This window comes from Pteropus medius, unplaced genomic scaffold, assembly GCF_902729225.1.
Source record: "Pteropus medius unplaced genomic scaffold, Ma_sr-lr_union100, whole genome shotgun sequence".
NCBI lineage: Eukaryota > Metazoa > Chordata > Mammalia > Chiroptera > Pteropodidae > Pteropus > Pteropus medius.
In genome coordinates, this window is record NW_024351543.1 from 6,195,372 (window position 1) to 6,209,368 (window position 13,997).

General features: G+C 35.6%; 1 protein-coding gene across 3 annotated transcripts in view; it reads left to right on the top strand.

Moving 5' to 3' along the window:
* The first annotated feature begins 9,740 nt into the window (after positions 1-9,740).
* STXBP5L (syntaxin binding protein 5L) overlaps positions 9,741-13,997 on the top strand; it is a 260,367-nt gene continuing 256,110 nt past the window's right edge. For all 3 annotated transcript variants that reach the window (XM_039843137.1, XM_039843139.1, XM_039843138.1), the window contains exons 1-2: positions 9,741-9,890; positions 10,989-11,173. In XM_039843137.1, the coding sequence (XP_039699071.1) occupies positions 10,997-11,173 (177 nt within the window). In that variant the 5' untranslated portion in view covers positions 9,741-9,890; positions 10,989-10,996. The remainder of the gene's footprint in view (positions 9,891-10,988; positions 11,174-13,997) is intronic.

Below are 13,997 nucleotides of genomic sequence, written 5' to 3' on the forward strand. Positions count from 1 at the left end.
CCTTCCTTCCCTCCTTCCTTCCTTCCTTCCTTCCCTCTCTCTCTCTCTTTCTTTTTGGTCCCCTATAACATTTAGCATTTACCTAGTGCAAAATAGGCACACAATACATATTTGTTGAATAAGTGAAGCATTTTATTTAACTTGTGGCTTAATAATATCTTTAAATTCAGGCCTAAGATTCTAGCATGAAGCATGAGTATCATATACTAGTATTTATTCATTCAGCAAATATTTATTGAATACCTACCATGTACCAGACACTGTTGGAACAAAATAGACAATAATTGATGTTTGCAAGCCATTTCACAGGTTACAAAACTGATTCAAGTGTATTCTTGCTATTTCCCCTTTTTCTCTACTTTCAAAGGGTAAGGGCTTCATTAAGCCTGGTATGCGTAAAGATAATAAGGCTCCTTCCTCAACATCTTTGCTGTAGAATACATGTTTTTGTAGTTGCTACCCTTAATTGCTTCAGCCTTTTTAACCTTCTTGGATTGTGGAAGTCTCTATAAGAGTTGGTGAATTATAAATGTGGTAACCACATTTTAAAATTTACGAGTTAGGGTATACATTTTTACAAAAGGTTTATTTTTTTTTCTTATTTGTAAACTAACTTATGTGGAAAGTCTTACAGTGGTATAAAATTTAAATCACATTTACTTATATATATAATGAATGACCTTCATTTAAAAATATACAATTACATGAAGAGAAATACAAAAAATTCAGCCAAGACATATATTAACTAATGCAATATTTGCATTGTCATTTTCATTATCTGCTATTGAAATGATGGCACATTACTCCTCTCGTACTTGTTTAAAGAACTCAGCTTGCTTAATAATTGTTTTCTTTTTTTCAAGTTTTTTTCCCCCCAGGATTTATTGGCAAGTCTTTGAGTAGTTCATGTCAATTATCAGGAAAGATATCACTGGCTGCCAACAGTTATTCTAATCTCCAAAAGTTATTAATGAGGAAAAAAATAAAACAGAACCTAGAAAACAACAAAGAACAAGCAAGCAAATAATAACAGTAACAACTCTCCTCCATTCTGGAGTTTAAATAGAGAGAGACTGAGTTTACACATTTCCTTTCTGTTTGGAAGAATGTTTCCATGTTGAAAATCCTTAAATATATTCAACCATCTTTGATCTATGGACACATTTTCCTTTGTCCTATTTTGCTAGCAAATGCTCATTAAGGTATGACTTAAAGACACAGTGTTTATTAAACAGATGATATGACTAAGTTAATTGCCTACTTTCCAAGATTTACTATTCTGGGCCTCCCCAACTGAACCCTGCTAAGCTCATAGTTTCTATGAAGATTTTCTTTCTAAAGGACTTATTAACATGCGAATACCCAGCAACCTACTTTCTAAGGTCCAAATCATAATAAACAGCATTTTAGTAATTTTCATGTTAGGGTCTTTTATTTTATTGGTAAAATTACGTTTTTTTTTTTACAATTCTTTTATAATCACCAATATTCATATGAGACCCTTGGTGCTGAAAAAATAACAATAGCTAACATATGTGGGGGGTTTTCTATGTGCCAGGCGGTGTGTCGAGTGCCAGAATTCTCTCACTTCACCATCACAACAATCCGATGAGATTGGCAATTTTATCTTCCTTTTATAAATAAGAAAACTGAAACAGAGAAGTTAAATAACTTGTCTAAGGTCATACACTGAATAAGTAGCAGACTCAGGTCTGTCTGAAATCAGAGTTCTCGCTCTTAAAAATACACTATTATTTATCTCCCTCTCCCATTGGTTTTGTCACTCAAATTTTAAGAAAGCATCATAAAAAACAATTTCATTTGTTGAGGAATTTGATGGCTTTTGAGATGGTTTTGATGGTTGATGAAAACAATGATAAAGAACATTTTAAATAAGAAAATCCAAGAAATTTGATATCCATAATTAAAACACATTAGACACAGACCCACTTGAAAAACTATGCAAAACAAAGTAATATTTGCATTAAATAAAGAAGGATTATGGCAAATGACAACAGAGACGGGGAATAATGAGAAGGAATGAGGCAGAGAAATAAAATTTGTTTTTCTAACTGAGAAGAGCTAGAAGAAGCCATAAATCACTCTAGCTGTAACTGAAAAAATACTTGTAAAGTTTTTCAGCTTGGCATAGGTTAAGAGAACAACAATGTTTTGTCAGCCCAAGGTAGCCAAGGAGCTGATTGAAATGGAAAGCTTATCCTGCATGGCCAGAGAAGACCCACTTAAATGATTTTCTCTTGTCTTAGAGTCTGCAATTGGGCAGGCAAGAAGTCGCTCATCCTTCTACACTCATGACTCTGTTGTGGAACTTTTGTTTATAATAAAGCAAAGTCATGCTAGCATCCTGGCTTTTCTCTAAGATTCTACTATGCCAATTTTAGCAGGGCTAATAATTAATATAAACACTTTAAAAATCTTAACATCTTAATCTTTTGTTAGCCATTTAAAAAAATTAATTCAGTAATGGCGTTATTAAATTTCATGTTTGCCACCACAAAAACAACAAATGCAGTTTAAATTAGGGCAATCATCACTGAGTCATGATGAATCAAAGCTTCAAGAAACAACAGAAGCTGGGTCTAAAAGGGACTGTTTCCTCTTGTCTCCATATTCCAAAACTAAGAAAAGCTGTCAACTGTAGTTTTTACCATTTGGATCAGAGTAAGAGAATCTATGATCTGTGATCTGAATCTTGCTCTCAGCTTCAGTTTGTTCCACAAATACCAAGGGTTCCCATCACTATTTAGTCTACAGTGGCAAAAACCCTAACTGATTTTAAAAGTCTTAAATATTCTTTTAAGATTTGGTTGTTTTACTATAAAATTATTCTTCTACATATTTCTTCTATATATTTCTTTCTCTACCTTTAGGTTCTCCCTGTGCTTATTTTCTTAATTTCTCCCCCAAATGACAATAACATATGAAAAAATTATTGTTTTAGTTTGTTGATATAATAGAATGGTTTGTGTTATTACTTTTTAAATTTAGAAATCAAACATGTGAATTACTAAGCTCCTTTCTAACTTTGAAGTTCTGTGAAAACTTATATTTTCTTCCTCCAAACTGAAATGACGAGCTTTACTGAAATTATATGTTTTACCTTGCCACATTTTCTGCTCTGGTTAGTTGATTATGCTTACCAATTCTTATCAGCTGCTCTGGTTAGTTGATTATGCTTACCGATTCTTATCAGCTTAAAACTCTCTTTGAATTTTTTCAACATCTAAACAAAAAAATAAAGTCAATGTAGGTAGTATGGGATATCACTTTACAAAGATTCATTGTAGCTTAAGTTTTCCACAGAGACCAAAGGGCTTAATGAGGGTATAAATTGGCACAACCTTTTAAAAATAAAATTTAAAACTAAGTGAGAAGACATTATTTTGACTTAACAATATCCCCTAGAAAAAATCTGATTGAGGAGTTCCTGTCTGAGGATTAATATTATGCAAACTTTTAATATATGAGGCACATTTATGAAAAAAAAATGAAACTTTGCTAAAGATTTAGTATAAAAGTTCTCCCATTATTGTTTATAATAGTATAAAATTTGAAATAAAATACACAACAATATGGAGATGACTAAATACATTGTATAAATATCTATATGATTGAATGTAATATTGACATTCAAAATGGTATTGCCGAAGAATATTTTCTGAAATGGTGAAAGCTCACAACAAAAATGTTTAGTTAAAAACGAAATGGGAATAAAAATGGTATATAAGGACACTTTCAGTTTGTTTAAAAATGTCCTGAAGAGGACCAGAAATAAATGTCTAGATTTTCTAACGTTTCTATAATAAGCACACCTTACTTTTATAGTCAGATATACATGCACATGCAAATAAATAGAAACATTAATAAAAAATGTGATTTTTCAGAATCTCTAATTAGTACACAGATACTTTTTAGGGTTCCTGTGTTTTTTGCCTACATTAGGCTATAGTTCATTTCTGTTGACCGGTACCTACATGAGTAATTTTTTAGTTACCTTTTCAATGAGGCTTTGTTGTATTTAGGAAGAGGATACAGTGACTATAAATCATATAAAGACAGAATTTGGGATTGGAAAGAACCTTAAAAGTCATCTAGTCCAAACCCTCTTCCTTTCCTTCAATTTCAGCAATAGTCAATCTACCAATGCAAGAGATTTGTATACTTATAATAATGGGAAAATAAATTCAACTCTGAAGTCAATTCTCATAAACTATTTTACTAAAGCAAAAGAATAATGAATAAAATAACAACATATTTATAAAGTGGTTTGCATTCTACAAATTGCTTTTATATACATAATCTTATTTGTTCCTTATGATAGCCTATAAATATGTATATGTATATATACACACATACACACACACACACACGTGTGTGTGTGTGTGTATGTGTGTGTGTGTGTGTGTGTGTGTGTGTGTATATATATATATATATATATATATATATATATATATATATTTGCATGTTAGTGCCCCAGCTAGAAAACTCAGTCTTGTCCCAACACTAAATCCTTTTCTTTTACCACATCCCAATGTAATGGCTTGATATGTGAAAATCTATTTTAAAAGATGCACAGAGCTGATTCTAAGTATGTATTTAATAGTAAATATTTCAGTTTATCCCTAAAAGGGGTGAGTTCTGTTTGCATTTCTGTCTTTGATTGTGTGCTGAACTACACTTTGCATATTTTGGGTCTAACATAATGACCCCTGCCAGTTTATCTGAAACTCATGAGAGCTATGACATTATTTAGTTAACCCTGTAGTTTTCTCCCTTTGTGGGCTTGGAGAAGGCCGAATAAGGTATTTTTGTGTTCGTTGCTATTTCCTGCCATGTGACAGAAAGCTGACAAGTATCAACCAGTACTCCTCCTGAAGGATGTATAATAGTGTCAGAGAAAAGTCAGATGAAGATTTAGGAGGAAAGGTAATTCCTAATCCTTTTGAAAATTTTGCCAGAAAGGATACAGGTAGAATCCATTTTTCAACTGTGTTCTCTTAATAAAATTCTCACTCCTAGACTGGCAAATATAAAGGATGGTGCTATAACATGATTGAGGAGTCAGAGATGAGTGATAAATTAGGTTGCTCAGTCCAAGACCTGGTAACTCCCAGAAAGCAGATTGGAAATGTTCACACTTGCTAATATAAATAATTGCCAGCCTGGCCTTATAGTAACACTTGAGTCATCACCGTCCCTCCACCAAATTCTCCTTCCAGCTGTTTTGATATTCTTTGACACTATAGACTCTCTGAGCAATTTAGTACTGCCTTGCTATGTCTAATTAGGTATTGAATAACTGATTTTCTTCTGCACTAGTGGGATACTCCCCTGGGACTCTTAATATACTTCCAAGTATACTGAGATTTCTTGTGAGATAAGAACCTCCTAGCAGCTTACCATCCCCAAAGCTCTCTGCTTCTAGTATTCACTTCTCAACTCCAAATTTCTTTTTAGTTCTAGTATCCAAACTCCTTAGCAGATATTTTACCTTTTTTGTTTTGTTTTAGCCTAATATTTAATTTCATAATAATTTCTTTTTCTAATATCAGATATCTACATAATGAGATTTCTTTGGTTTCTCCAAAGAAAGCTAACAGCATGAGGAAAGAGCTTTGGGATATGATTTACATGAATCCAAATTCTTATTTAATAATCTACTAGATGTATGATATTTGACATACTACTTAACCTTTCTTTGCTTCAGTTTTTTTTCACCTGTAAAATGGAGTTATCAATAACTATCATGCATGATTGTTGTGAGGAATAAATGAGAAACTAAATGTAACATTGTTTACACAGTTCTAGCTTATTGTAGATGGCTCTCCTCAAAGACTGATGAATTTAATTGTCATTTGTTATGGGCTGAACTGTCTCCTCAGAATTCATATGTTAAAACCGTAACTACCACTCTACCTCAGAATGTGATTATATTTTGAGATAAGGCCTTTAAGAGATGATTAAGTAAAAATGAGGCAATTAGAGTGAGCCATAATCTAATCTGACAGGTATCTTTATAAGGAGAGGAAATTTGGACACAGAGACACAAGGGATGCATACATTCAGAGGAAAGGCCAGGTGAGGATACAGTAAGAAGGAAGTCATATGCAAGCCAAGGAGAGAGGCCCCAGAAGAAACCAAATTTGCTGATACTTTGATCTTAGACTTCTAGCTTCTACAACTATGAGAAAAATTAGTTTCTGTTGTTTAAGCCACTCAGTCTGTAATATTTTGTTATGGCAGTCCTGGTAAACAAAATACACATATACTTACTATTTCAGAAGAATTGACCCCCACCTTTTTCCTATTCTAGTTCCTATTTAATCCTCTAATCAATCACAATGCAGTGATTAAGAGTATGATCTTAGAGATTAGTGTTGAATTTGAAGACTGGGTTAGCCACCTGTGATCATGGGTGAATTTCTCAAATGTTTTTTAGTCCCAGATTTCCTCACCTGTAAATTGGGACAAAAGCTATCTCGTAGAGTTATAATAAGGATCAAATTGAAAGAGATGTTTATAAATTTCCTAGTATAGTGTTTGGCATATAGGTGCTAAATAACTGGTAGAACTTATTATCTTTATATATGATGGACCATTTACATATGTTTTGTCAATTTGGCTTAATTTGCTCCAAGTCTAGTCAGTTTATCAAATCTTCTCTGTTTGAAGTGCCACAGATGTACATACTTTTTCTAATTTTTTGATTATTTTTTAAATGTGAAAACAAACAGCAGCTTCTATTAGCTTCATTGTTGGCTTGAATCCAAGATCACCACCGCTTAAAATGAGTTGTAATATATTTTAAACATATATCCTAAAAATCCTTCCAATATATTAGATTTGTTTGAATGATTTAATGATTTTTTTCCCCCAAGGACCAAGCTTAGTCTGTTTTTCTTTCTTGTCGTTCTTCATACTTGTTGTTTTAAGAAGACATTATGGCTTATCAGAAACTCCTCTCCATGAGGTATTCTAGTTTGCAGTAAAATGACCGAAGTGCTTTATTATTATTATCTGATCCAATTCTAAAGATGCCTACTTTATTTATAAGGTATATTCATGATCTAGTCTTATTCCCTTTACTAGATGGTTTATATAACATCTTCTTTTTAATTTGTTAAGAAAAGAATTTTCTTCCATAGATATTTCACTGCGCTTCTCTCACCTAGTAAGATTTTTAGGTTACCAAAAATATATTTATGCTGTCTCCTTGTTTACATAATATACTCAGTCTCTTGCTCATTTTTATCCTTTGCTCACAGTTTGTGAATGGACATCACAATGTCCTCTGTCCATGGGTTGTCTCTCTCTATGTGATTGCAATCATGTTAAGATTTTTACTTGCTATCATTTACTCAAATTAATATTTACTGGGCACTTACTATATATAAGGACTGTGATAGCTGTTGTGGAAGAACAATAAAAATATTTAAAATAGTCCCCAAAAGTTCACAGTCTCAGCATTCTAATCATGTTTTATTTTTTAGGCTTTTTCTATTTCTTTGTAAACATTTATATATTCCGACCTGGCTTTTCTTTCATTCCTATTTATTATCCCATGTGAAAGTATATCTACTCTGTCACCTCTTTTTAACTTAACTAGGCCAGTGAATTCCCTTTAGGATCCTCAAGCAGAATCTTTGTCAAACTGTTTTGTGTACCTTTTAAGTCTTGGTTCTCCCCTAATTTTTAGAATAAAAAGCACCACCTAGTTGGCTAAGATACTATAGTGATAGTGATGGATGATTTAAGGAGTTTTCTTGCAAGAGTTACATCTTACTTTCCTAAATCAGAATATCTTCTTCACTCTCATCAAAAGACCAAACCACTACTTGGTATAGTCTTGTTTTCATTTAGTTGAAAGTTAAGGAGTTGCTCAGAGACTTTCTGATGAAGGTAAGGTGGACATCTAAATCTATTATTTTAGATAACAATGCCTACTTCTCAAAGAGTTAGAGCAATCCCCTCCCAACCCCCATTTAAAGAAAAGCCAGACTCTTTAGCCTTATAGGTATGCAAACTCTTTCGCCTTAATAGGCACCTATGCTTGGAGGTGAAATGGGCCAGGAAGAAGAGAAGAAAAAAATGGAAAGAAAACAATGATATATCTTGTTAGGAATCCAATATAGAATTTGGAACCTTACAGAGATCTAGTTAACATCAGGCATGGCATTCGTTTCTACCTTTATTTTTGCCCCTCCCAAACATGATATAATTGGGTGCCATCTCATAAATCTTTCACTAATAACTATTAATAAACCACTGTTCAAAACCCTTTAAGTGCTTATTATATGTAAAACATTGTGCCAGTTGCTAAACAAGATAGGAGAAATATAAATTTCTATTTCTGCCTTCAAGAGTGTTACAGCTTAGTTGTGGCAATGAAAGACTACCAGACAGTATTGGGGGTCTTTGGGAGATCTCAAAAGGATATTAAATGCTGAAAAATTCAAAAGAACAGGGTGAGCATTGAGCTGAGGATCTGAAAAACTGGGCTGTATTCCATCTTTGCCATTTCCTTGCTATGTGACCTTGAGCAACTCATTTATTTCAGGTCTCTGCTTTCACCCCTCTCATCTCTTTTCTCCACAAAAGAAGAAAAGAGAGAGAGAGAAAGAAAGAAAGAAAGAAAGAAAGAAAGAAAGAAAGAAAGAAAGAAAGAAAGAAAGAAAGGAAGAAAAGGTGTTCTTAGAAGATTTCCAAAATGTAAAAATATTGGGATGTTTACTAATGAGTTCTGTTGTGTTGCCAGATTGAAGTCTACATCTATCTGTGGCCCCCTGAGCTGCCCTTCATTTTCACAGACGAAGAAATAGAGGTACAAATTTTCCCCAATTTAGTAGCAAGTCAGGGCTCAGAACCAAATCTTCCTAGTCTGATGCTGTTTTAAAAAAATCCTGCGCCGAATAGTACATCTTTCAAAGTGATTATTGTGACTCATAGAAAAAGCCTAAAATATATTCTTGACACGGTTTACTGAGAGAGAGAAATGTTTCTTTATAACAAAAATCTTCGTACATGTGCAAATGGGGAGAAGGGGGCTAATTCTACGCATTGGAGAGAACAAGGTGAACAATTAATTCGATAGTTTCTGGAAGGCTATACAGTATATCCCCAAACTCTATTGAAATACAATTCCCTCTGGCAGAGGTGACCTGTTAGGCCATTATGCAAGTAGCAGGGCAGCCAGGAAAGCTCAATAGATGCACTTGAAGAGCGGGAAGAGGCTTGTAGAGGTGATAAATTGCAAAACACTTTCAAGTTCACAGTATTGTCCAGAGCCAGACATAGAGAAACCCTTCCTAAAGCATCCGATTCAAGGAGTCCAAGTTCGCACGCTTCTAGGCATTCTATTGATTAACACTTGCGTCCTTCAACAGGTAGCGCCAATTACAACCCCTAAAGCACGGCCGCCCGGCATACTGGCCAATTCTGCTGTCAATCAATTACTTCACCTACTTTTCTAGCTTCTCCCCTCCCCCTTTCATTGGCTTTTCCATAGGCCTATCCCGAAATTTCTTCCGCGCCTCGCAACCGCGGAACTTGGCCCTTTTGAGCCTAGGATTGGAGAAGTAGCTATTCCCTCCCTTTGATGTCCCGGCACTCTCCGCCCCTTTCACCAGCTCAGGGCGGCCTGGGCAGGAGGGGGCGGGGCGAGCGAGGGGCGGGGCTTGCCTCCCACGGCGGGAGGGCGGAGCCTGCGGTGGAGCCTTCCTGCTCCGTTAGGACCTCGGAGAGCGCCAGGAGCCGCGGTCCGAGAGACTGGAGAAGCGGCCGGAGCGGGTCTGGACCTACGCCTGCGAGCCCGCCTCCATTTGCACCCCGAGCTTCCCCGGGCGGCAGGCGGATAGTGGCGGCTGAAGAAGGTGCCTAAGTCGAGAGTCAGATAGTCATCCCTCTTGGACGCCGCCGTCCAGCAGCGGCTCCCTCACACCTGTGTGTGCGTCTGTGAGCGTGAGCGCCCACGCGTGAATGTCCGTGTGAGGGTGTTTGTGTGTTCGCGCGCCCGCGGGAGAGAGCCCCGCGCCTAGGCGCTCGGCCCGGGGAGGGACCGCGGGAGCGGCGGCTCCGCGCGCCCAGCTGGCAGAGGCGGGACTCACGCCGCAGCGGTCGCCGCCACTGCTTGGCGTCCTCCCGAGAGCCGCTGCTGTGCTGCGGGGAGAGTGGACCGGCGGGCTAGCTCGGCGGCTGCTGCGGGCAGTGCAGGGCTTGGGAGGGGGCCTGGGGGGGGCGGTTTGAGCCGTGAAGGAAGGATGGGGTCGGGAGATGCTGGGAGAGAAGCGGGGGAGGCGGAGGGAGAAGCGGGGGCAGCAGGCGCCGCCACTAGCTCCTCCTGTTGGCTGTTGCCCTGGGTCTCTCGCGGATGCTTTGGGGTCCGGGCTGTTGCAGGTGGAGAATGGGAAAAGCCGCCCCCCCTACATTTCCCATTGAGAAAAAGGGAGCATTGAAGATGATGGGGGAGAGCCCAGAAGGTGGTGGCGGAGTAAATACTGCTCCCCCCCACCCCAATCATTTTTCTGTCAATAAAATATTCTGAGCTGAACCTTTAGTAGGAAAGCCCGCCCTTAACAGAGGGAGACTCTTGGTCTGTTGGGCTCTGGTTTGATTGTATAATAATGATGATATAATGCTAATGACGACGATGACACTGCCTTTTATTTTTACCCCAGTGCTGATAAAGCGTAGCACCAGCTAGGGATAAAGTCCTTGAAAATTTGATGTATGAAGAGAAAATACTGTTGCTTTTGGAGTTGTAGTTTTTGGTTTTGAAGGATATGCTTTTTAGAATTAAAATTTGACAGCATGAAGCCTGACTCTTTTTTTTATTTATCCATTTATTTTTTAGTCCTTCATAGCCCATGCTCATAAAATGGGGACTGGCTACTGCCTTGATTAATGAAAAGCTAAACACCTAAGTGTAATTCTGTGTGTTAAGTCACCCTTTCCTTTGAATTTCTCAACAGTTTTTAAAATGAAGAAGTTTAATTTCCGAAAAGTTTTGGATGGCTTAACTGCCTCCTCCCCTGGCAGTGGTAGCAGCAGTGGCAGTAACAGTGGTAGTGGTTCCGTGCATCCAGGAGGGACTGCAGGGGTTCTCAGAGAAGAAATTCAGGAAACCCTGACTTCAGAGTATTTCCAGATTTGCAAGGTAAGTTTAGAATTGACTTAAAGACTATTGTTTCTTTTACTGTTATGGGGAAAGAAGTATTAAAAAACACACGCACACATGCGACGGGAATTTGTTGAAGTGCCAGCATCAAAGAGTCTGCTGCAGAGAACTCTGTGGATAGGTCAGTTTGAATTAACAAAAATGTTCCAGACATCAACTTAAATGGCCATGGTAGTTTAAGAGGGAAATAGGCAAGCATAAAAATAGAATTTGCAAGATGATGTTAAGGCCCAATAGTTGACAAAAATTTTAATGTAATATTTATGTAAAGTAGTAAATTGAAGGAGAAAATTGTCATTGTGGTTAATTCCGTGATGTCATTCAGAGAAACTAATTTTATTTTTATTTCACTGTTCAGTAAATGATTAAAGCTCTTAAAATGTTGCTAGAATTAACTAGATAATAGCTAGATGAATATATCCATTTTAATAGATCTAATGGAATTTTTAAGAATTCATTGTTTAAATTTTGAATAAAAACACCCCCAGAGTCTTAAACTTTAAACAAATACCATGCGCTTAATACTTGTAAGAACTTGTAATACTTGAAAGAAAAAAATAGCCTGTGTTCTGGTTTAGTAAGGAAACATTTTAGATAATTGTACTTTAATGTTGAACTTCTATTTAATAAGCAAAAGAGTTTTCGATGGCAAGAGATGAGAACAAATGAATATGATTTTATAAATGTGTTTGAATACATAAGAAAAACAGTAAACTTTTGAAATCACAGAAATTATTAAATTTTTTACTTCAACAATCTTTTGAAATTATTAAAATTATTTTTGTAGTAAACAGTGTATCATGAGATACATTTCAATAATTACCGTAGTCTCTATTCCCAGTAGTTTTATTATAAAAACATTAAATCTATAGTTATTAAACTATTGTAAATTAATTTACATAAAAGCAAGTTTATATAGAATTAGATCAACAGTTTAACCTACCCTATGAGGTTTATATACAATGCAGTTTTGTATACAAAGTTTACACAATTCTGTCTTCAACTTGAAAAAATAGATATCTCATCAGATTATGGAAGGGGCTAAATAGTGGTCATAAGATAAATAAGTAAACAGAGTCCTGGAGGCCAGATTTGAACTTCTAGGCAAGAGAATTATGCCCTGATTCTCTAATCTTTGATGTATTACTAGTTCCACTTCAAGATTCTGAAAAAAATTTCAAATTCTCTCAGTCGTGAATGTGGTAGTGATGGAGGAGAGTTTTAGTAAAGGTAAAATTGGTATAGAGAAGGTAGGCTTCTGAAACTGAATGGCATTAGGCTGTTGAGGTTATAAAGCTGGTAGAGAATGTTTTAAATTAAAAAAATTGGGAAATGAATTAATACAAGAGAGTAAAATGGGATTATAGTCACCTTCCTATTTCTTTAGTTAAGAGATAGTCATGGAAAATGGCAGGTTAAATATGTAATACTTCAAAAACATGGCATGGTAGGAAGAGCACTGGCCTTGGAATTGGAAAATTGTATTTTAATTAAAGCTCTGCCACTTGTCAGCCATATAATCTTGGGCAAGACGTTTATCTTCCTTGAGCCTTGATTTTTTTCATCTGTAGTATACCAGTAAGTATTTTCACTCTTCTTTTTTTTTCATTAAATTTATTGGAGTGACATTGGTTAATAAGATTATGTAAGTTTCAAGTGTACAGTTCTATAATATACCATCTGTGTTTTGCATTATGTGCTCACCACCCATAGTTTAGTCTCCTTCCATCACCATATATTTGACCCCCTTTTCTTATGTAAGACGTTTATCAGGAAGATCAATTAAGACAATTAGGTGAAGCAATTTGTAAATTGGAAAAGATGACAAAATATATATATTACTGGTAAAGTTTTAAAATCACCTTGTTTTTTTGTGGAATGACTATCACCAGTGGGTTATAATAATATCAGGTAATAATTTTCAAAGAAATTATAAGGATAGATAGCTATATAAGCTGAACACTAAAATAGTATTGAAATCTTACTAAATGGGTAAAGTACTATGGCGTCTTTGGATAGGAATTTAGTTAATTTCGAAAAAGCGGTTATGACTGTAATTTAGGTTACTTGAACTATAATAAAATATATAAAAATAGATTAAGGAAATTCCAAAATTACAGCTGTTACTAAATTGGGGACTTCATTTAGACTCACTGATTAAATGTGCAAAGAACATTCTATTCTGAGTACTAAGCAGTTGGCACCTTCTGGATACTTATACCTTTTCAACATGATCAAAATTAAAGTATACATCTAGAACCTGCTCTTTGGAAAACCATCCTTCTTTCTATTATCTGATTGGTCATATAATCCTATCTATTCTGTTTCCTCAGTATTTTTGAAATATAATTTCTTTTGTCATCTTCAGTACTCATTTATTCCATCATATTTTTTTGCTTAGTCTCTTGAAATCACTTCCTAACTGATCTTCTCACCTCTTGTTTTACCCTATTCCAATTCATTTTGTTATAATAATGGCTATTTCTGAATTATAATGTTAATTATATCATTTCCTTGCTAAAAATTCTACATTGGTTTCCCTAGAGCAGTGATGCTCCATAAGCAAGTCTTATGTGAAACTCCATTAAATAACATGCATTAAATAAGTATTATGGTAGTTCATTGGCATACATCTTAAAGTAAGCTGTACAGTCAATCTACATATATATGCTTATTATTGTATTACAATTATTGATTTTTATTGTATAATAGCTTCCATAGGCAGGTAGTATGACATTTGGTAGCCTTAAAAAGTAAAAGTGTAAAGCTGCAAGCTTTATAATCTGTACACATCTATAAGAAG